Source organism: Heterodontus francisci, chromosome 3, assembly GCF_036365525.1.
Source record: "Heterodontus francisci isolate sHetFra1 chromosome 3, sHetFra1.hap1, whole genome shotgun sequence".
NCBI lineage: Eukaryota > Metazoa > Chordata > Chondrichthyes > Heterodontiformes > Heterodontidae > Heterodontus > Heterodontus francisci.
In genome coordinates, this window is record NC_090373.1 from 140410572 (window position 1) to 140435457 (window position 24886).

The 24886-nt window shown below is 42.1% G+C and overlaps 1 protein-coding gene across 5 annotated transcripts in view; it reads right to left on the reverse strand.

The window, feature by feature from the left end:
• The window catches only part of ankrd6b (ankyrin repeat domain 6b), a 242028-nt gene that overhangs the window by 31728 nt on the left and 185414 nt on the right, over positions 1-24886 (reverse strand). For all 5 annotated transcript variants that reach the window (XM_068026535.1, XM_068026559.1, XM_068026550.1 and 2 more), the window contains 2 exons: positions 18829-18927; positions 5273-5371 (listed from right to left, as the gene is read on the reverse strand). In XM_068026535.1, coding sequence (XP_067882636.1) covers positions 5273-5371; positions 18829-18927 — 198 coding nt within the window. The remainder of the gene's footprint in view (positions 1-5272; positions 5372-18828; positions 18928-24886) is intronic.

Consider the following 24886-nt stretch of genomic DNA (forward strand, 5'->3'; position numbering starts at 1 on the left):
ACCCAGGCCACAGGATAAGGCAGGGTGGGAGGGGTTTCACTTACGGCCTTGTGCAACTCCATTACCAGCAGCAGCCACCACCTCTGTGGTGGTGCTGCTCATAAGAACATAAGAAATAGGAGCAGGAGTAGGCCATTTGGCCCCTCAAGTCTGCCCCGCCATTCAATAAGATCATGGCTAATTTGTCCCAAGCCTCAACTCCTCTTTCGGACCTGCTCCGCATACCCCTTGACTCCCCGAGATTTCAAAAATCTATTTACCTCCTCCTTAAATACATTTAGTGACCTAGCCTCCACAACTCTCTGAGGTAGAGAATTCCAGAGATTCACCACCCTCTGAGAGAAGAAATTCCTTCGCATCTCAGTTTTAAATGTGTGACCCCTTATTCTGTAACTATGTTCCCTAGTTCGAGATTCCCCCACCAGTGGAAACATATTCTCAGCAACTACCCCGTCAAACCCCCTTAAAATCTTATATGTTTCAATAAGATCACTTCTCATTCTTCTAAACTCCATGAATAGAGGTTTAACCTGTTTAGCCGTTCTTGATAAAACAACCCCTTCATCCCAGGAATCAGCCGTGAACCAATGCTAGTATATCCTTCCTTAAATACAGGGACCAAAACTGTACGCAGTACTCCAGGTGTGGCCTCACCAACACCCTGTACAGTTGTAACAAGACTTCCCTATTTTTAAACTCTAACCCCCTAGCAATAAAGGCCAAAATTCCATTTGTCTTCCTAATTACTTGCTGCACCTGCACGCTAACTTTTTGTGTTTCATGTACAAGAATACCCAGATCCCTCTGTACTGCAGTATTTTGTAGTCTTTCTCCATCTAAATAATAATCTGCCTTTTTATTCTTCCTACCAAAGTGGATGACCTCACACTTCCCCACATTGAACACCATCTTCCACGTTCTTGCCCACTCACTTAACCTATCTATATCCCTTTGCAGATTCTTTGTGTCCTCATCACAACATGCCTTCCCACCTATTTTTGTATTGTCAGCAAATTTGGATACACTACACTCTGTCCCTTCCCCTAAGTCACTAATATAGATAGTAAATAGTTGAGGCCCTAGGACCGATCCTTGTGGCACCCCACTAGTTACGGCTTTCCAACTTGAAAAAGACCCATTGATCCCAACTCTCTGCCTTCTTTGTGTTAGCCAATCCTCAGTCCATGACAACACATTACCCCCAATACCCTGAGCTCTTATATTGTGCAATAGCCTTTTATGTGGCACCTTATCGAACGTCTTCTGAAAATCCAAATATACTACATCTACTGGTTTCCCTTTATCCACTCTGTTTGTTATATCCTCAAGCAGCTCTTTAAAAATTTGTCAAACATGATTTCCCTTTCATAAAACCATGTTAACTCTGTTTGATTGCATTATGTTTTTCTAAATGTCCTGCTATTTCTTCCTTAATAATGGACTCTAGCATTTTCCCAATGACTGATGTTAAACTAACTGGTCTATAGTTTCTTGCTTTCTGTCTCCCTCCTTTCTTGAATAGGGGCGTCACATTAGCGGTTTTCCAATCTTCTGCTGCTCTACCGGAATCCAGTGAGTTTTGGTATATTATGACCAATACCTCCACTATCTCTGCAGCCACTTCTTTTAAAACCCTTGGATGCAGGCCATCAGATCCTGGTGACTTGTCTGCCTTTAGTCCCATCAGTTTGTCCAGCACCTTTTCCCTTGTGATAGAGACTGTTACAAGTTCTTCCCTCTCATTTACACCTTACTCATCGATTATTGTCGGAATGTTTATAGTGTTATCCACCGTGAAGACCGATGCAAATATTGGTATAAATTATCTGCCATTTCTCTATTCCCTGTTATTAATTCCCCAGTCTCATCCTCTAAGGGTCCCACACTTACTTTAACTACTCTCTTCCTTTTTATATACCCATAGAAGCGCTTACTGTTTGTTTTTATATTTCTTGCCAATTTACTCTCAATCAATTTTCTCCCTCTTTATTAGCTTTTTAGTCATCCGCTGCTAGTTTCTGAAAAATTCCGAATCCTCTGGCCTACCACTAGCTTTTGCCACTTTGTACGCCTTTTTTTGATTTGATACTCTCCTTAACTTCCTTTGTTATCCACAGGTGGTTCATCGTTCTCATTGAGTCCTTCCTTCTGACCGGAATAAATGTTTGCTGAGTGTTATGAAATATCTGCTTAAAAGTCTGTCACTGCTCCTCTACTGACTTTCCCTCTTTCTTCAGACCTCTGTAATTGCCCTTGTTTAAGTTGAAGACACTGGTTTGAAACCAGAGTTGCTCACCCTCAAACTGAATTTGAAATTCTACCATGTTATGATCGTTTCTCCCTAGAGGATCCTTAACTATGAAATCTTTTATTAACCCTACCTCATTACACATTACCAAATCTAGGTTCTGCAATGTATTTTTCTAAGAAACAATCCCTGATGCACTCTACAAATTCGTCTTCCATGCTACCCTTGCCAATTTGATTTGTCCAGTCTATATGCAGATTAAAATCATCTTACACGCCTCCATTATTTCCTGATTAATATTTTGTCCTAGAGAGGCAACTCCTCGGGGGCCTATAGACCACTCCCACCCATGATTTCTTCCCCTTGCTATTCCTTATTTCCACCCAAACTGATTCTACATCACGATCTATTACACCTATATCATTACTCACAACTGCACTGATCCCTTCCTTAATAACAAAGCTACCCCACCTCCTTTTCCTTTCTGCCTATTCTTCCAAAACATCAAATATCCTTGAACATTGAGATTCCAGTCCTGGTCATCCTGCAACCACGTCTCTGTGATATCAATCAAATCACATTCATTTGTTTCTATCTGTGCCGTTAGCTCATCTATCTTGTTACAAATGCTCAGTTAAAGAGATGCCAGCAAGCAACCTGCATGGATTTGCTTGGCATAATCACTGTGCAGCGAAACATCAGTCCACTGCTGGGCTAATTCTAACAGCGGTGGGATGAGGCCCTTAACTGGGCATTGATTGCACACTTAAGGGCTTCAATTGGCGACTGGGTGGGAAAGTCATTCACAGGCCTTCCTGCCCCAGACTTAATTTGGGTGGAGGCAGGAAGGTGGCGGGGTACCCCCCCCATCATCCCACCTGATTATATGTTCTCCCTGCCTCCAAGTGAGGGAGAGCATAAAATTCCCCCAACAGATTACAATAGCAAGGAAGTTATGTTAAATCTTTGTAAATCACTGGTTCGGCCCTAGCTGAAATATGTAGCCAATTCCAGGCACCACATTTTAGGAAAGATATCAAGGCCTTAGAGAGAGTGCAGAGGAGATTTACTAGAATGATACCAGGAATGAAGGACTTCAGTTATGTTGAGAGACTAGAGATTGGGATTATTCTCCTTACAGCTGCATGAGGTTATGGGGAGGTTTGATCGAGGTGTTCAAAATCATGAAGGGTTTTGATAGAGTAAATAAGGAGAAATTGATTCCAGTGGCAGATGGATCACTAATCAGAGGTCACAAATTTAAGGTAATTGAGAAAGGAACCAGAGGCAACAAGAGGAAAAGAAGTTTCTCAGCGAGTTATGATTTGAAATGCATTGCCTGAAAGGGTGATGGACGAAGATTCGATAATAACTTTCAAAAGGGAATTGGATGAATACTTGATTAGGAAAGATTTGCAGGACCATGGGGAAAGAGTGGGGGAGCGGAATGAGTTAAAGAGAGCCCTTTCAAAGAGCTGGCACAGGCATGGAGAGCCGAATGGCCTCCCTCTGTGCTATATCAATCCATCATTCTTGCCATTATTTGATTTGTTTCTGAAGGCCATTTAGTCCATCATCATTTTGACCCTGTACAGGTGGTTTGGTGATGAATCAGCTGAGCTTGTGTTTACAATTTCCTGCTTGCTTGTCAAAGAGAAGATAATAAGCAGAGTACACTCTTTAATAAAGAGGAAGAAGAAAAGATGGTTCAGGAACAAATGGACAGCAGTCTATCCCAGGGCTGCATGAGTAGAAACCTATGAAGACATCATCTGGCCTCAACAGCGAGTGGTTCAAATCAGCTCAAAGAGAACTTTTTTTTTTAACACAACTAACGATGAGTTCAAAATATTTGATCACCACAAACATGTTATTGTCACAACAAACTGCATTTATATAACACTTTTAACTTAGCAAAATATCTCAAGGTGCTCAACAAGAAAGTGATCAATAAAAACATTTTTGGCACTGAGTCACAGAAGGCGATACCAAAACAAATAACCAAAAGCTTGGTCAAAGAGTTAAATTTTAATAAACATCTTAAAAGAGGAAGGAGAGGTCAAGAGGCTCAGAGGTTTCAGGAGGGAATTCCAGAGCTGAGGACCCTTGGCATTTGAAAGCACAGGTACCAATGGTAGAGCGATTAAAATCGTGGATGCTCAACATATCAGAATTGGAGGAGCAGGGAGGTCTCGAAGGTTTGTAGCGCATCGGGAGGTATAGAGATATGGAGGGTTACGGAAGAATTTGAAAACAAAGATGAGGATTTTAAAATTGATGATAAAAGATGCTGTCAGACCATGAGCCAATGTAGGTCAGTGAAAACAGGGGTGATGGGTGAACGAGACTTGAGGAGACTCAACACTTCATAATTTACAAACAAGCCGAATTATGCAACAACTACAAATGTGGGAACCACCAAAGTACTACAGATACTCTAATTTTTCTCATAAATAAGTCCATTGATTGGAAAAACTCTGCTTCTTAGCAATTACTAATACAAAATATTCAAACTTTTCACAGCAGGGATTATTTTCTGGAAAATGTACTCACGGTGTGGAAATGTTCCTATTAGCCCAGTTTTTACACAAATGAAGAAATCACACATCTCTGAAAATTAGCCCTGTTGTGAAACCATGACTGCCTGGGTTAGGTCCAAAACTTTCAGCTTCTTTTGCTTCAATTGTACATTGGGAAAATTTGGTTGCAAGAACCACAAGGCACTGCAGTTTAAAAAGATAAATCTGACCATTCCCCTTTTATTTTTAAAAGCTGGGAAGTTTTCTTACATTATTCCCTGTAACATGTTCAAGGGGTAATTTTGACTTCAGGCAATGATGCAAGAGAGGCGATAACCAGTTCAGCCACCCAATTTGCATTTCCACTGAAGTCAAGTGGCTGATCCGCAATTGCCTGTTTTACACTATTGCCCAAAGTGTTCTTGCACAGTCCATTACACAGATCAATTAACTTTTTAATTCATAAAAATAAAAATGACCCAAAAATACAATCCTTCTTTCTAACCTGATTCTTTGCATGGACGTTTGCTCCTGCCTTGACCAGGAGTTTGACAGATTGACTGAACCCGTGCCAGCAGGCTTCATGCAGAGCAGTGTTACCATCCTGAGATGCAAATAAGATTCACAGAAAAGGCTTTAGCAGAAGCTTAAACAACGAGGCACAGATCAATTACAAAGTAATATTCTGCAGTCCATTGTCAAAAACATTTCACAGCTAATATCACTGTGAGACAGTGCTCTGACCTGTTATATTATCATTGTGCGACAGTGCTCACGTTCTGTTGTATTATCACTGTGTGACAGTGCTTTCACTCTGTTGTATTATCACTGTGTGACAGTGCTCACGTTCTGTTGTATTATCACTGTGTGACAGTGCTCTCACTCTGTTGTAGTATCACTGTGTGACAGTGCTCTCACTCTGTTGTGTTATCACTGTGTGACAGTGCTCTCACTCTGTTGTGTTATCACTGTGTGACAGTGCTCTTACTCTGTTGTGTTATCACTGTGTGACAGTGCTCTCACTCTGTTATATTATCACTGTGTGACAGTGCTCTCACTCTGTTGTATTATCACTGTGTGACAGTGCTCACGTTCTGTTGTATTATCACTGTGTGACAGTGCTTTCACTCTGTTGTATTATCAATGTGTGACAGTGCTCTCACTCTGTTGTATTATCACTGTGTGACAGTGCTCTCACTCTGTTGTATTATCACTGTGTGACAGTGCTCTCACTCTGTTGTATTATCACTGTGTGACAGTGCTCTCACTCTGTTGTATTATCACTGTGTGACAGTGCTCACGTTCTGTTGTATTATCACTGTGTGACAGTGCTTTCACTCTGTTGTATTATCAATGTGTGACAGTGCTCTCACTCTGTTGTATTATCACTGTGTGACAGTGCTCTCACTCTGTTGTATTATCACTGTGTGACAGTGCTCTCACTCTGTTGTATTATCACTGTGTGACAGTGCTCTCACTCTGTTGTATTATTACTGAGACAGTGCTCTCGCTCGGTTGTATTATCACTGTGTGACAGTGCACTCACTCTGTTGTATTATCACTGTGCGACAGTGCTCTCACTGTTGTATTATCACTGTGTGACAGTGCACTCTGTTGTATTATCACTGTGCGACAGTGCTCTTGTTCTGTTCTATTATCACTGTGCGACAGTGCTCTCACTGTTGTATTATCACTGAGACAGTGCTCTCACTGTTGTATTATCACTGAGACAGTGCTCTCACTCGGTTGTATTATCACTGTGCGACAGTGCTCTCACTGTTGTATTATCACTGAGACAGTGCTCTCACTCGGTTGTATTATCACTGAGACAGTGCTCTTGTTCTGTTCTATTATCACTGTGCGACAGTGCTCTCACTGTTGTATTATCACTGAGACAGTGCTCTCACTCGGTTGTATTATCACTATGAGACAGTGCTCTTGTTCTGTTCTATTATCACTGTGCGACAGTGCTCTCACTGTTGTATTATCACAGACAGTGCTCTCACTCTGTTATATTATCACTGTGCGACAGTGCTCTTGTTCTGTTCTATTATCACTGTGCGACAGTGCTCTCACTGTTGTATTATCACTGAGACAGTGCTCTCACTCGGTTGTATTATCACTATGAGACAGTGCTCTTGTTCTGTTCTATTATCACTGTGCGACAGTGCTCTCACTGTTGTATTATCACTGAGACAGTGCTCTCACTCGGTTGTATTATCACTATGAGACAGTGCTCTTGTTCTGTTCTATTATCACTGTGCGACAGTGCTCTCACTGTTGTATTATCACTGAGACAGTGCTCTCACTCGGTTGTATTATCACTATGAGACAGTGCTCTTGTTGTGTTGTATTATCACTGAGACAGTGCTCTCACTCGGTTGTATTATCACTGTGCGACAGTGCTCTTGTTCTGTTCTATTATCACTGTGCGACAGTGCTCTCACTGTTGTATTATCACTGTGCGACAGTGCTCTCACTGTTGTATTATCACTGTGCGACAGTGCTCTCACTCTGTTGTAGTATCACTGTGTGACAGTGCTCTCACTCTGTTATATTATCACTGTGCGACAGTGCTCTTGTTCTGTTCTATTATCACTGTGCGACAGTGCTCTCACTGTTGTATTATCACTGAGACAGTGCTCTCACTCTGTTATATTATCACTGTGCGACAGTGCTCTTGTTCTGTTCTATTATCACTGTGCGACAGTGCTCTCACTGTTGTATTATCACTGAGACAGTGCTCTCACTCGGTTGTATTATCACTATGAGACAGTGCTCTTGTTGTGTTGTATTATCACTGAGACAGTGCTCTCACTCGGTTGTATTATCACTGTGCGACAGTGCTCTTGTTCTGTTCTATTATCACTGTGCGACAGTGCTCTCACTGTTGTATTATCACTGTGCGACAGTGCTCTCACTGTTGTATTATCACTGTGCGACAGTGCTCTCACTGTTGTATTATCACTGTGCGACAGTGCTCTCACTCTGTTGTATTATCACTGAGACAGTGCTCTCGCTCGGTTGTATTATCACTGTGTGACAGTACTCACGTTCTGTTGGATTATTGTGGAAGTGAGCAGAAAGGCATGGCACTATGCTTAATGGGAAATATAGCCAAGTTAGGAATAGTAGCTTTGCTCAGCTTTGATTTTAAGTGGCAGAAACCACAATGAAATAGTTAAAAGTAAAGGCAGAGCGTGTGAGACTGTAAAGACTAGCCGACACTGGTAATTGCAAGGACATCTGTTCTTTATGGCCTGATTGTGTGACTCCCTGTGGTTTGGAACAAATGGACTCCTGTGAATCAAATGATGTCCATCCCTGTGTGAGTGATAAGGAGTGCTAGGCCCCTCTTATCTTTGTGAACTGCCACTACTTGATGTAGCTGCAGACTGCACGAAACACTCAGGAATGTACACCTAATAGAGATAGCAGGATGCGCCGCAATTATTTGTCACAAGGTAGAGACAGACTCATGATCCATGTAGGGAGTGAGACCAGCATGGTTATTGATGATTCCTATGCTCTTGCTAATTAGCTTGCTAGTCCGCTTTGTTTTATCTTGCTGGTACAAAACAATATTTTATTAGTAACAAGTATGTATTGAGAATGGAAGTGTATTGTAACCTCAGTAACAGATTTACTGCATGTCACCACGTGGGTGAAGTCGAATTGTACCACACTGATTGGTTAAACAAGGAGGTGTAGCATGAATCTTAACGTATAAACAGTAGTACCTGTTTCACAAACTTCACTTACTCTGGGGGGGGACCCGACAGACTCTGGTGGAGTCAGTGCCGCTGTTCTCAGAGTAAGTCCGCTGGCAACTGCGCAAATAAAGTAATTGATTTTACCTACACATCCGACTCGGTATATTTACTGAACCAGACTGAAGGCAAAAAGAACTCAGATTTACAATTTGGTGTCAGAAGTGGGATCTCAACAGACGACCGCCGATCATCAGCGAAATCAGAATCAGACTAGTCTTGGACGGAGATAGAGGAAATGGGCCCCCGACGTGAGTAGTTGATATATGACCATGTCGGTTTTCCTCTGTCCCGTAGTCCGATAAAAGTTTGATCACTCGCTGATGGTCAGGTAAGACCGTCTGGACGAGATCAACGATCAGTCTGGCGGATTAGAAGGACAAAGTTCAGTCGATGTAGGTACGACTGAGGTGTTATATCGTTAGGTCAGGTTCAGTTGGTTAGTTTAGACTACGGCTGAGGGGAACTGAGGTTAAAGTTTTATTTTAGGTCAGGTTTAGTCGGTTAGTTTAGACTACGGCTGATGGGACTGAGGTTAAAGTTAAAGTTGGTTGCGACTGAAGGCTTAAGCAGGTTGTTCTAGAATGGCTGAGGTTAAGGTTTTATTTGTATTTTTAGGTTCGAATAAGATAATTTGTGAGTAACGTACTGTGTGATAAATATCCGGATAAAGGGAAAGACTTCAGACAATTATCGGCAGCCTTAAATAAGAAATTAGGAGGCCAATGGCCCTTAAGGGGGACAAAAGACTTGTAAGTAATTTTTAAAAAAAACACCAAGAAAAAAATCTGGAAACAAAATAAAGGCAATAGGGCCAAAGAATTAATTGGATTATGGAGACAATATTGTCAGGAGAAAAAAAAATAGAATCCTCCTATCAAGTTGGCAAGAAAACGCCCTTAAATTAGGAATACTGATTAGTGAAGGGGGAAACCAAAAGACTCTAAAAATTTTGTTGATCTCAACATTAACTGCGCCTGTTCGTCTCCTTGTGTGTGGTTCGTCTTTTGTTTGTGTCTATTTGTTTTCTTGTGTCTTGTTTGTTTTCTTTCGTTTTAATGCTGCTTGATTCATAGAAAAGAACTAGGGTTTGAGAAAGTAGAAGGAAGAATGGGCTCGACGGCTTGTAAGGAAGAAGGGTTGCCCCCGGGGACAAGTAAACCATGTCCTCTGGAGAAAGGCGACCCACGTCCGTTGCCCACTCGAGAAAGACGCAGAAGCGCCACGGTAAAAATGTGTTTTAAAGATAGGTATGTTTTAGAGTAAAAACAAGTTACTGTGTCTTTGATTTGAATGTGAGAATGTTGGAAGCTTCCACGGATGAATTGAATGTCTGGGATGTACGGCTTGTGTTCTGTACAACTGACTGTCATTAACTCTTTGTTGTCTGCCCTTAATGATGAGAGAATGAGTCTGTTACTTTTTCTATTTTTACAAGTGTATATTTTGTGGGAACCTTGAGTCATGTTTTGGTTGTGAATTAGTTGAACCTGTGTGTGTGTTCCTTGACATTGGGACAGGGAATTTTGAAAGAGATTGGTATTTTGAATTCGTAACCCATTACAGAAATCAATTTTCGAAGTTGTTTGGAATTGAATGAGTGTGAAAAGTGATTGTTGAGTGTGTTCATTTCAACTTAGTGTTGTACACCCAGGAATGGGATATAAAATTGAATTATATTTTAAGTTAAAATTCTATTTTTATTTTTAATTGGTTTTGCAACTGTGAAAAGGCAATGAACAATTTTCTAAGAGATAAGCTTCAGCCTTGAAGGTCTGAAGATGTTTGGCAGAAATCCAATTTGAAGTTTACCACTCCTGCTTTAATTGGAGTTCGAGTTTAAATTAAAGACATGTTTTACTGACTGTTTTAAGTAGCAAATGTCAGGAATTGAATATTGTTTTAAGGGAGAGAAGGATAAACAAAGGAGATATAGGAAAGATTCTGTCTGTTTAAAGTTTGTTTAAGAAGCTGGTGTTAAATATTTTGTGTTAAGAATGTTAAATAACTTTTTCTTTAGTTTTTGGTTTTATTACAGTCATTTGAAAAGGCGCCTGAAGAAAGAACAAGAAAGATGACGTAATTTACCTATCTTTTAAAATAAGCACGTGCTATTCTGTTCTGTGTGTAGTTAATAAGTAGTATAAGTTAATAAGTCTGAATTGAATTAATACTATTAAGGTTAATTGACCTGTTAAGTTGAAGAACTGGAAATTTCATTTGTTGCCACAATGAACTTTCAAGTTTATGATGTCATGTTTTGGAGTCTTCAGTTCCGGACAGAGGACTCACTCATATAACATTGGCAGTTTTGATTTTTAAATATTGATTGCAGTGAATTGGAATTTGGAGTCATCTTTGTTAAAAAAAAATAATCCTTGGATTAGAAACCTCTTATAAAAGATGCAAAAAAATAAGTTTGGAAACAATTGGAGTTTAATCTAAAATGCTGTCTTTCCTGATGGAGATGGTTTCCTTTGAAGTTGATAATGTTACTGAAGATTTTGTTGTTTGAAAATCCTAAGGATAAAAAAAAAACATTTAAAAAGGAGTTTAGTTCTTTTCCATTAAAACAAAAGGGTTACGTAAAGCGGCACAGCGGAGAATGCTTTGCTCCGCCCCCTTGGAGACAAGCAAGAAATTAACCCTGCTGCAACCATCCTTATCAATGAGACAAAGTGCTTGAGAAGGAGAGATAGTTGCAAGCACTTCTGTCTTTAACGTACAAAAAGTACAACCAAATCTGGGCATAAGAAGTTGGAATCAATAAACAAAATTTAATTGATATGAGTGGTTATTTCAAGCATTCAAAGGGAAATTTACTGTTATTTGAACTTGGAATAATCTGAGATGTCAAAAATCCAGTTTAATTTGGCAAGTTATTTAAGGAATTAAAATGTCATCTAAGGTAAAAAAAAAACATAAACAATATACACTAATGTCTGGAATCAAATGGAAATGTTCGATTTCTGTTTTAAGGAATTATTAATATTAATTGTAAAGGTTCTCCAGGGCTCAAAATGAAATAGAATTCTAATTAATGGGAATTGGCAATTAGATCTGGCTGATGCAAGCGCTAATAAAGGAATTCTGGGGATAAACAAATAGTGAAATGAACAGCTAATTTCCAAGAAGCCTCGAATTTTCCAGTGAAAGTCAGGAAAGTGTAGATAAGACTAGCAATTGATAGTTTTCTCTTGGAGATATGAGTTTTTAAGAGAGCTACATTTGAAAGTCTGGCCATAACCTGAGACATCAGGACCCTGCAGGGGGAGGTAAGCAAAGATCTCAGATAGACACCACCAGCCCCCCCACTTTTTCCTCACCGCTGATATTTGATCTTTTGATAAGATCACCTGAGAGTTCAGAATATGTGGCATGACAGTGGAATACCAGTGTAAGTGTGCAGATGTGATTTGTTATTTGGAAAGCAACGGAAGCATTTGTGGCATTTTCAACTTCACAGGCTAGCAACCCTAAGGATACCAAAAGGATTGAAAAAAATAGATTAAAATGGAGTGTGGTTTTTTTTCCGATCAGAGAAGAAAAAGGTTTTGTAAAGTGACGCAGCTGAGATGATTTTGCTCCACCCCTTGAAAAAAAAAACCCCCGCTGCAGCTGCTGTTTTTCCATTTAACCCACCACACAATTTTGCATTGCTGAGAGTAAAATTTATACATATTGGACATTGTTAAATTTTAAATTGACAGATAGAATTGGACAAATTAACCCATTGGGCTCAGGGCAGAGCCACAGTGGATTCTTTGTGGGTTGTTTTTAAGCAGGTGACGGCAGGCCATGTGAGAATTGATGCCACAGCAAGAGATCCAGCAGCTTTGAGAATTTAAGACCTTAATTGCAGACATCAAATATCACAGCATCTTTATCAATGAGACAATTTTCAGCATCTGCAGTATTTTGCTTTTATTTTAGTGGACAATTTAATCTACCAGGTGTGTCAGATTTTGACAGCAAAGGCCCTCAAGGGACCTTTTGTGTCAAAATCATTGGGGGGGGGTGTACAAGGGAAGGAGCCAACAATCAAACCAGCATTCAACATTTATTAAACGGACAACAAGCTCCAATCACCACGATTACCCCCACATTTTAATTACTAATGAGTAAGGTTACGACCCAACAGCCACAAGTGACTGGTCTCCCTTGCTCGGCCTTGACTACAGGACCAGAAAATGGACTTGCAATAATAAAAAGTAATAAAATTGTATATGATAACATAAAACTTGAGTTGGTACCGGTAATATTGAATATCTCAGATATCCAGCTACCTGGCTGGTGCCCTAAGACCCGAGAGTTGTACAAGGTATTACTGTAACAATTGCTGAGACAGGAATTTGGTAATGAGGGAATAATAAAGGGAAAGAGACATAAACATAGTTTAGTGAATGACGCAGCCACAGTCCTTAATACGGGAACTTCGATTGTCAATACTATAGATTTGGAAAATGTGGACCAGAATGTTAGAACACTTAGTCAGCTAGTAAAGGATATTTTGAAAAAGGAACGAAAAGGACAGAATGGTGTAGCTAAAGTAGGAAAGACTTGATGAATACGGTGACAGGAAGGGCAATGAGGTTGCCAGGGGATGTCATAGCAGGAAATAGGACCCGCAAGAGAAAGGGTTAAAGATTTGTGAAGGAGCTGTGCAGACAACTGCACAAGGTGAGGCAGGAGGTTCTATAGAAACAGGATAGAGGAACAGACAAAGGTGCCTGTTGTGGGAGACAAAGTAATGGTAAAGGGAAGGGCCGATAGAAATACATGGTCCCAACTGAAAAAAATATAATCAAGGGAATAATGGTAGTATTGATAGGCATTTGGATTATTAGATGGGTTACTAACTGGGCAAGGATTGTGGGGAACGAAACCCGAGTACAACGGGACCATATAGATAATTTCAAAAGAGTAGAGATGATAAGAATATAAATTAACTCCTGGATTCCCCAGGACATGTTCGGTCACCACAGGTAGACATGTATCCCTCATCGGGGGATACTCACAACATGGACAAGTACTAACACCTGGTGACCACCAGGGCAGTGTGTTTAAATTACAGATATAACCACTAGTGGCGAATGGGAAAGAACTGGACTGCAGTGGCTGTGGGGCCTGAAGAACAAAGACCTGGTAATGGATGCACAACGGATTAATGAAAGGAATATTAATATGGACTATATGAACTATGGGGCATTGCACAACATGTTGGATGGGAAGTGTGTACGGTGTTCCACAGATGACCGTGCTAACTGCGTGACCAGACAAAAAGGGGAAGGGGTGACTGAGAGCTGTGTCTTTGGAATTGTTTGTGCCCCTCCCATTGGGCAACAGATGATAAGGAAAGTTGAAAGGAACATGGATGTGTATGGGTACATCGAGCCCAGGGGAAGCGTTGTATGATAATGTTAAACATGAGATTGTGCCTGTCCTGGTCAATATCTCAAATGCCGGGATATTGTACAGAACAGGCAAGAAATATGTATAGTGTATTAAGTAAGATTGTAATGCAGCAGGCTGCCGATGCCATGGGTGCCACCAGATTTAGAGGCCAGGATCAGCTTTATAGAACAAAGAGGGGAATAGTTAATGACGTTGCTACCAGATTCAATACCGGTGCCTCCATAATAAACTCATTAGATATACAAGGTCTGAATGAAAAGATGGAACACCTTAAAGGAGTAATGAAGGGACTCTTAAAGAGAGCAGAGAAAAATCAGAAGGATCAGACCAATCTGGGAAAAGAGGGCATGGAGATACAATTAGACGGAATAACGATATTAGAGGCACATGCCAGAACCATCAACCACCTCATAGATAGAGAACGGGAAGATGCCGCAAAGCCAAGGCAGGGACAACTCGGTCACGCTTATGGCTTGTGGATAGTGGGACAGACACGACACAACCTCGATCAGATTCAAAGGGGGGAGGTGCCCGATTGGATAGACAGCCCACATCTGGCTCGGCTAGCCGAGAGAAAAGGGACACTGAACAATTGTACTCTGAAAGTACTCACCAGAGTATACCCAGTGATCCCAGATTGTGAAATGGGCAAAGCTATAGGAGTGGCAATAGTCCTGATGATCCCAATAGTCACTGTAGGGACTCAGGGCCATTTCCCCATTACCAGTTGGAAAATATTGGGGTCCTACGGGGTAATACCTCCCTCCGCTACTATTTAACTGAAACCTCTGCCATACTCAGAAACAATACACTATATGAAACCTCCCTCATGGGATGCAAGCAAAGGGGGGACTTACAGTATGTCCTCACCCACTGGGACAGGGAGAACTGGATGAATGTGGGTTCAATCGAACCGACGGCTGTGTCATAGAGATCATACCTGCCCCAAAGCATTTTGTAAGAACAGGCTACGGAGGTAAAGGGAAATACTGCGTTTCCACCACAGGAAGTTCCTACCGCTATAATAATCTACAATGCCCTATCCCATTTTCTAATTTTTGCTTTACGCCCTTACGACCAGTCACTATAGGGCAAGCCCGAATTATCCAGGTTTGGCGTAGAGGTACCAAGATCATTAACGTCACTGATCATCTCCATGACCACCTACAAGATTACAAGGAACCAGAACCAGTCCCCATCCCACACCTGGTCGAAGTGCTAAGGGAATTAAGGCTCAGGGTGGGCCAATCCGTAAAACTCTGCCACCAACTGCAGACAAAAATCAAAAAGCTAGAGAAAGATACGGACACAGAATTGCAGGACCGGAGTTGGTAGGAGAAGATTTGGGATTGGGGGATGAATGTGAATATCCACCCCTAGATTCGGATAGTTTCTCATGTGCTAGTCGGAGTACAGTTGATACTGGCCATAACATGGGGCATACTGGCCTGCCGATCATACAGGCGATATGTGTAGCGAAGGAGGGTGAAAACTAGAGCAAAAGCAAGACAGACAATTTGTCTATCCAGGGGAATAAGTCATTTGGATCACATTAATGTTAAAAAAAAAACAATAATAAATAGTGTCGGTTGGGAAGACTAGGGTTAGTCTCCTACCGAAAGGGGGGATTGTTGTAGGGTATTCCCAAGCGCAGAGGCACCTGCAGTAAATATCATACTGTTTAAATATTATTTGAATAACCAGTAACATATATTAATGAACAGTGACATTTCAAATAATGAAAGTGTTTGTAGTACATACAGTTCATGAATGTTAGAACAAATTCGAGAAAATTCGAGGCAAATTGATGCAAGACAGGTGCCAGTTTGGATCAATGACACCCAGTTGGAATACTTAACTAGTCACACAAATGATAAAATTACCAGGTGCCAAATCAGAAAATTTAAAGTATGGAAAGATCAGGAATGTGTAAATACAGGATCTATGAGTATTGGAGTAGTGTTGGGAATACCTGTAATTCTGAGAGATATGGTTAAATGAGAGATGGTTAAATTGTGCTTTCTTCAATATTACACTGCTTATGCTTTTGCTTTGCAAATGAAATTGTAATTGTACAAGTGTACCACCTTTTATTTTGTAAGCAGATAGTTGAAACCCCTGCAAAACTTATGCCTTTACAGAGTTCCCGCAGGCCCCTCTTATGGCACAAGCAGGCAACGTATTGAGTGCGACCCCTCTGGGTGTTGAAGGCTGTTTCTAGACAAATAGAGACCATTAAAGGCACCTAGGTGGGATCAAGGGAATGATTTTTAAAAATGTTTTGAAGAATCAAAGGGGGGACTGTGAGAACAGAATTTAGATTTTAGAATTTTTAAGAACAGAATTACATGGGAACATTTAAGATGGAACAATTAATCAATCATGTATTGCTAACAAGCTAGCTTCAGTGCTGCAGGGAGGGACAGCTTATCAGAAATGACTTCATAACTTCAGGGCTGCAGAGGCAACTTGGCCTTGCAGCTGGTACAGCGAGAGAGAGAGAGAGAGAGAGAGACATTGTACTTCAACAGCACTCTTCTTATCACCCAGACATGACAATCCTAGGGAAAGGCTAGAATGAAAAACATACCGACCAGGCTAATACACGCCCCCTTGTTAGAGGGTGGCTCAGCCTACCCTTCTGATTCAGCAGTTGCTGAGTTTTTTTATATTATACTGTTTAAATGTTATTTGAGTAAATAGATCCATATAATCCTAGTGAATATATATAATCATATATAAGTTGATCAGTAGAGAGAAGGTTATCATAGAATGATAAAAGGGGGGAATGTGGAAGTGAGCAGAAAGGCATGGCACTATGCTTAATGGGAAATATAGCCAAGTTAGGAATAGTAGCTTTGCTCAGCTTTGATTTTAAGTGGCAGAAACCACAATGAAATAGTTAAAAGTAAAGGCAGAGCGTGTGAGACTGTAAAGACTAGCCGACACTGGTAACTGCAAGGACATCTGTTCTTTATGGCCTGATTGTGTGACTCCCTGTGGTTTGGAACAAATGGACTCCTGTGAATCAAATGATGTCCATCCCTGTGTGAGTGATAAGGAGTGCTAGGTCCCTCTTATCTTTGTGAACTGCCACTACTTGATGTAGCTGCAGACTGCACGAAACACTCAGGAATGTACACCTAATAGAGATAGCAGGATGCGCCGCAATTACTTGTCACAAGGTAGAGACAGATTCATGATCCATGTAGGGAGTGAGACCAGCATGGTTATTGATGATTCCTATGCTCTTGCTAATTAGCTTGCTAGTCCGCTTTGTTTTATCTTGCTGGTACAAAACAATATATTATTAGTAACAAGTATGTATTGAGAATGGAATGTATTGTAACCTCAGTAACAGATTTACTGCATGTCACCACGTGGGTGAAGTCGAATTTTTTTTTTTTTGATTAGAGATACAGCACTGAAACAGGCCCTTCGGCCCACCGAGTCTGTGCCGAACATCAACCACCCATTTATACTAATCCTACACTAATCCCATATTCCTACCAAACATCTCCACCTGTCCCTATATTTCCCTACCACCTACCTATACTAGTGACAATTTATAATGGCCAATTTACCTACCAGCCTGCAAGTCTTTTGGCTTGTGGGAGGAAACCGGAGCACCCGGAGAAAACCCACGCAGACACAGGGAGAACTTGCAAACTCCACACAGGCAGTACCCGGAATCGAACCCGGGTCCCTGGAGCTGTGAGGCTGCGGTGCTAACCACTGCGCCACTGTGCTGCCCATTAATTGTATCACACTGATTGGTTAAACAAGGAGGTGTAGCATGAATCTTAATGTATAAACAGTAGTACCTGTATCACAAACTTTACTTACTCTGTGGGGGACCTGACAGACTCTGGTGGAGTCAGTGCCGCTGTTCTCAGAGTAAGTCCGCTGGCAACTGCGCAAATAAAGTAATTGATTTTACCTACACATCCGACTCGGTATATTTACTGAACCAGACTGAAGGCAAAAAGAACTCAGATTTACATTATCACTGTGTGACAGTGCTCTCACTCTGTTGTATTATCACTGTGTGACAGTGCTCTCACTCTGTTGTATTATCACTGTGTGACAGTGCTCACGTTCTGTCGTATTATCACTGTGTGACAGTGCTCACGTTCTGTCGTATTATCACTGTGTGACAGTGCACTCACTCTGTTGTATTATCACTGAGACAGTGCTCTCGCTCGGTTGTATTATCACTGAGACAGTGCTCTTGTTGTGTTGTATTATCACTGTGCGACAGTGCTCTCACTGTTGTATTATCACTGTGAGACAGTGCTCTCACTGTTGTATTATCACTGTGAGACAGTGCTCTTGTTCTGTTGTATTATCACTGTGCGACAGTGCTCTCACTGTTGTATTATCACTGTGTGACAGTGCTCTCACTCTGTTATATTATCACTGTGTGACAGTGCTCTCACTCTGTTGTATTATCACTGTGCGACAGTGCTCTCACTCTGTTGTATTATCACTGTTTGACAGTGCTCTTGTTCTGTTGTATTATCACTGTGTGACAGTGCTCTTGTTCTGTTGTATTATCACTGTGTGACAGTGCTCTTGTTCTGTTGTATTATCACTGTGTGACAGTGCTCTTGTTCTGTTGTATTATCACTGTGTGACAGTGCTCTTGTTCTGTTGTATTATCACTGTGTGACAGTGCTCTTGTTCTGTTGTATTATCACTGTGTGAGTGTTCTCTCACTCTGTTGTATTATCACTGTGTGACAGTGCTCTCACTTTGTTGATATGGGCTGGATTAAATTTCAGATTCCAGAGATGAAATGTAACTGCTTTTTCAAACAAGTGGAAACTACAGACATTTATATATATTTTGTGGAGCAATGATATGTCTTCCTCACCTTGTCCTGCCGGTCTAGAGCACACCCTTCAAGAACGAGTGCTGAGATGACCTCGGTATTACCCGCAACAGCTGCCCGATGCAAGGCTGTTTGATCACTCTGTCACAGAGAAGCAGAAAGGGAAAATTAGAAATAAATTAGCGTAAGTATGATAACAGATCAGAGTTTGAATACTTACCTGACATATATAGATTTGGATAAATCCCATTGTTGTGCTTACAGAGACATATTTAGAGAGGTGAGAGCCATAAAACACAGGTGGCCTCATTTAGCTGGGCAGTTAGAACCAGAAAGTTTAGAAGAATTTGCTCTGTCATTGTTAGCAATACCAGTTATTCACGTGGGCATCAGGAATCAAAGAGAAGATTTGGAGTTGGAAATAATTAGTTTAAATTGCTATCTGGGACATCCCACAAAAACCACATTGCTATGGAGATACATGTTGCTAGGGAGATGCCTTTTGGGTCAGGAGTTTTTTTGGGGTGTTTGCTGACACAGAGAGTCAGTTGGCTTTAGGCAAGGAGTTGGCTTTTGCAAAAACAGGTTGGTTTTTGGAAAGCTGTTGGCTTTGGGAGCAGCTGGACTCAGGAACAAAGAGGTATTCGGAAATCAGGGTGTTCTGTTTTGAGGCAGGCCCGTGCTCAAGCTGGGATGTCCAGATTCGGGAGGTGACCTCATCCCTCTGAAGATAGCTAAGAAACTAAGGAATGAAAGTGAATTCCTAAGCTGTGGTACACTTTGGATTGGTCGCAGGAGAAATGAACAAACCAAGATCCTGTAATGTATCGGGAAATTCTTGGGGTGGAACTAACAGTTAAATAGGAGTGTTCTGTTGGGATTTAAAGTTTAATGTTATACGTCTTCATGTTCTGTTAAGATTTTAGTTTTAAAGTAGAAGTGTTTCCAAATTGTAATGTTAAGTTAGTCGTGTTTTGCTTTGTTTAACTCTTGTGCAGTCAAGTTTTTTGTTTAAAATGTGAAATCTTGTGGTGTAATTCTTTCAGTAATAACTGGGAACGGTCCCCAATGGGGACAATACATTGAATGTTGAAAAACTACGTTGTACTTAAGAGAAATAATGGCCCAGAATTTGCTCTAATAGGGCATCTAACATCATCTGCTGTTTGTTAGATTTGCCCTTGCACGTTCGGATATATTCATTTTTGTGCTGAAAATTGCTGAAAGTATGAACTGATGATGGTGCCGTTAGAATCTGTGTGAACAGGAAAAGCAACTGTCTATCAACCAATAAGAGTGAAAGATTTATGAATAAACAGTGCAAGAACTGAGAAGGAAGTGCAAATTAGAGTGGGTGAATTTAACGCTAAATCAGGTACAGAAAGAGAAATAAAGAGAGGAAAAGAAAGATTGGTTTAAGAGAAAGAGAGACAAACAGACAGAAAGAAAAAAGAAAAAAAGCAGTTTTTAAATTTGACACTATTAAAATCTCCAACAGCAATTCATACCTGAAGGGATGAGACTCTCCAACTGTAATAGTTAATTTTCAATGCCAGAGTGTTTGACTGACAGTAATTAACAATTATCATATCATTAAAAGAGTACCTCTGCTTGAAATGACAAGACAACATTTTGTGGTGAGCTTGGTTTCGATCAAATATAGCAACTTCAAGTCATTCAATAATGATACTTTTACATATAATAGCAACAACAATTAGCCTCGCCATTATTTTGACAGCAAATTCTGGCCCACTTCTTTCCCACTATTCTTAAGATACTGCAGTTTGGAAGTCATGTTTCATTTGATGTAAATGCTGCATGTGTAAAAATGCTGGAGGCACAGTAGATAACTTTACCTTGTCTGAAATAAACTAGTTATTTGCACAGTAATTTATTCCCTATTCAGCTTTGAGTGGGAAAGAAACTGATGGATACATTATGAATTCTCAGATTTCTGGCCTAAGGTCAATATTCTACCTGGTTGAAACACGCTGCGAATTTATTGTCAGGTGGATAAGTACTATATTTATGAGATAGATTCACTTAAATATCAATGAACTTTATCCTTTACTTCAGCATTAAAGTGCAGCTACCTGCATCCTGTCCCACACGAAGACCTGTTTCCCCATTACTCCGGTCTTTCCTGACCTACACTGAATCCTTTTTTCCCCATACATTAAATTTAAAATCTTCATTCTTGTATTCAAATCCCTACATCCTCCTCTAGCCCTCCTAATTCCCCAGTTAGTTTATCAGTGGTAGGTAAGGTTTTAGAAACAATAATCAGGGAAAAAAATCAACAGACACTTGAAGAGATTCAAGTTAATTAAGGATAGTGTCATGAAGACCCCCACCTGCCAAGAATGAAGCATATTAATTTCGTCATATGAACATCAATTTTAAACTGTTGCTGGAGTGAAGAGATGACTTGTTTAAAGAGATCAGCAATGGCTGGAAAAACATTTGCATATTAAGAGACAGTGCTTGGAGAGACAAAAGAATTGCTCACTAATTCAATTAACAGAGATTGGGCTGGGCAATGGTGATCCACATCTTGTCGGCGTAAGAGACAGCACTATACCACCCCCACCAAGAGCATTGGAATCCACAAACACAGGAGTTTGTTAAAAAAAGTGAGTCACATGACTAACCTGCTGGTCCAGGTCTGGTTTTGAACTGCTCACAGTACAGCTTGGGTCAGACTGCAGATTGCAACTGAACTTGGAACAAGAGCATCTCTCCTGTCTGGCTCTCTCTCTTTCACTAATCTCCAGATTCACTGAAGTCACTTAAACCTCAAGAAAGAAAAGACTCCTACATCGAAACAGATTTTAAAGTGTGCACTGGGCCCCAACGAAATGGCAAGACTTACCAGCAACCAAAGACTCTACATCGAACTCAAAGGACCGTAATAAAAACCCAGCTATTGTCTCAAACTTTTCCCCTTTATTCTTTCTACTTTTTCTGCCTCTATCTGCCTGTGTGTTTATCATGTATGCATGCTAGCGTGGCCGCGTCACATATTCGTAGTCGTTAACCGAATTAGAGTTTAAGATTAATAAACTCCCACCTTTCTTGTTTAAATCTAAGAAAACCTGTCTGATTGATTTCTTTGCCTTACAATTGGAAAGCAGTGAACAAGGATTCACTGAGGGGGAGCTAAAAAGTGTTTCTTTTTAAATTAAACCCAGTTATGGTTAAACCAGGCAAAGGCTGAGAGGGAACCCCTAGACCCCTTTCTCACCTGGTCGTAGGGTCAGTGCTGGGACCACTGCTTTTTTTGCTACATATAAATGACTTGGATCTTGGAATACAAAGTAGAATTTCAAAATTTGCCAATGACACCAAACTGGGAGGTGTGGCAAACGTGAGGATTATATGAACCACCTGCAACAGGACAGAGATAGGCTAGCAGAATGGCAGATAGAATTTAATACTGACAAGCATGAGGAGATGCATTTTGGCAGAAGGAATGGGAAGAGGCACAGTTCTAAAGTGTGCAGGAACAGAGGGAATGGGTTGGGGGGGAGGCATGTGCATCGATCTTTGAAGGTGGCAGGACATATTGAGAGAGTGGTTAGTAAAGCATATGGGATCTTGGGCTTCGTAAATAAAAGCCATTGAGTACAAAATCAGGGAAGTTATGCTGAACCTTTACAAAGCTCTGGTTAGGCCCCAACTGGAGTACTGCTTCCAGTTCTGGTACCACACTTTAGGAAGGAGGTGAGGGTCCTTGAGAGGATGCAGAGGAGGTTTACCAGAATGGTTCCAGGGATGGAGAATTTTAGTTCCAAGATTAGGTTGGAAAAATTGGGTTTGTTCTCCTTATTCAAAGGAGAATGAGGGGAGATTTAATAGAGGTGTACAAGATTGTGACAGGCATAGATAAATTAGACAAGGAAAACAGTTCCCATTAACTAATGGTATAAGGACTAGGGGACACAGATTGCAGGTTTTGGGTAAGAGATGCAGGGGGACTATGAGGAAGAACCTTTTAACGCTGTGGGTGGTAATGACCTGGGACCCGATGCCCACCAGGGTGGTGAAAGTGGTGACAATCAATGATTTCAAAAGGAAATGGGATGGCCACTTGAATGAAATAAACTTGCAGGGCTATTGGGATCCAGCCGGGGAGTGGGACTAACTGGATAGCTCCGTGGAGAGCTCCGGGGAGTGGGACTGACTGGATAGCCCCGTGGAGAGCTCCGGGGAGTGGGACTGACTGGATAGCCCCGTGGAGAGCTCCGGGGAGTGGGACTGACTGGATAGCCCCGTGGAGAGCCCCGGGGAGTGGGACTGACTGGATAGCCCCGTGGAGAGCTCCGGGGAGTGGGACTGACTGGATAGCCCCGTGGAGAGCTCCGGGGAGTGGACTAACTGGATAGCCCCGTGGAGAGCTCCGGGGAGTGGGACTGACTGGATAGCCCCGTGGAGAGCTCCGGGGAGTGGGACTGACTGGATAGCCCCGTGGAGAGCTCCGGGGAGTGGACTAACTGGATAGCTCCGGGGAGTGGGACTGACTGATAGCTCCGTGGAGAGCTCCGGGGAGTGGGACTGACTGGACAGCTCCGTGGAGAGCTCCGGGGAGTGGGACTGACTGGATAGCCCCGTGGAGAGCTCCGGGGAGTGGGACTGACTGGATAGCCCCGTGGAGAGCTCCGGGGAGTGGACTAACTGGATAGCTCCGTGGAGAGCTCCGGGGAGTGGGACTGACTGGATAGCTCCGTGGAGAGCTCCGGGGAGTGGGACTGACTGGACAGCTCCGTGGAGAGCTCCGGGGAGTGGGACTGACTGGATAGCCCCGTGGAGAGCTCCGGGGAGTGGGACTGACTGGACAGCTCCGTGGAGAGCTCCGGGGAGTGGGACTGATGGGACAGCTCCGTGGAGCGCTCCGGGGAGTGGGACTGACTGGACAGCTCCGTGGAGAGCTCCGGGGAGTGGGACTGACTGGACAGCTCCGTGGAGAGCTCCGGGGAGTGGGACTGACTGGACAGCTCCGTGGAGAGCTCCGGGGAGTGGGACTGACTGGACAGCTCCGTGGAGAGCCAGCTTGGACTTGATGGGCCAAAGTGGTGCCTTTTGTGCCATAGATGTTTTTTTATTCGTTCGGGAGATGTGAGCATCGCTGGCTATGTCAGCATTTATTGCCCATCCCTAATTGCACTTGAGAAGGTGGTGGTGAGCTGCCTTCTTAAACCACTGCAGTCCTTGGGGTGTAGGTACACTCAGTGCTTTTAGGAAGGGAGTTCCAGGAGGTTGACCCAGCGACAGTGAAGGAATGGCAATATAGTTCCAAGTCAGGATGGCGTGTGGCTTGGAAGGGAACTTCCAGATGGTGGTGTTCTCATGCATCTGCTGCCCTTGTCGCGGGTTTAGAAGGTGCAGTTGAAGGAGCCTTGGTGAGTTGCTGAAGTGCATCTTGTAGATGGTACACACTGCTGTCACTGTGTTGATGGGGAGGGAATTAATGAAGGTGGTGGATGGGGTGCCAATCAAGGGGGATGCTTTGTCCTGGATGGTGTCAAGCTTCTTGGGTGTTGTTGGAGCTGCACCCATCCAGGCAAGTGGAGAGTATTCCATCACATTCCTGACTTGTAGAGGTGGATAGGCATTGGGGAGTCAGGTGGTGGGTTACTTGGTGCAGAATTCCCAGCCTCTGACCTGCTCTTGTAGTCACAGCATTTATGTGGCTGGTGCAGTTCAGTTTCTGGTCAATAGTGACCCCCAGGATGTTGATAGTGGGGGATTCAGCAATGGTAATGCCATTGAACTTGAACGTCAAGGGGAGATGGTTAGATTTTCTAATGTTTGAGATGGTCATTGCCTGGCACTTATGTGGTGCAAAATTACTCTCTGACTCCCACAATCTTATGTACAACCCCCATCCTGCCTTTGCTCTACCATTAGCGGCAGAGTCCTCAGTCATCTGCTCTTCAGAAGTACTTCCTTAACTCCCTCCACCTCTCTACCTCTTTATCCACCTTTAAAAAACTTCTTAAACCCCAACTTTTCAATAAAGCTTTCCCTCCTATTCTCTCCCTCCTTGGCTCAGTGCCTGTTCCCCTATATATCTGTGATGCAACTTGAGACCCTTGATTTC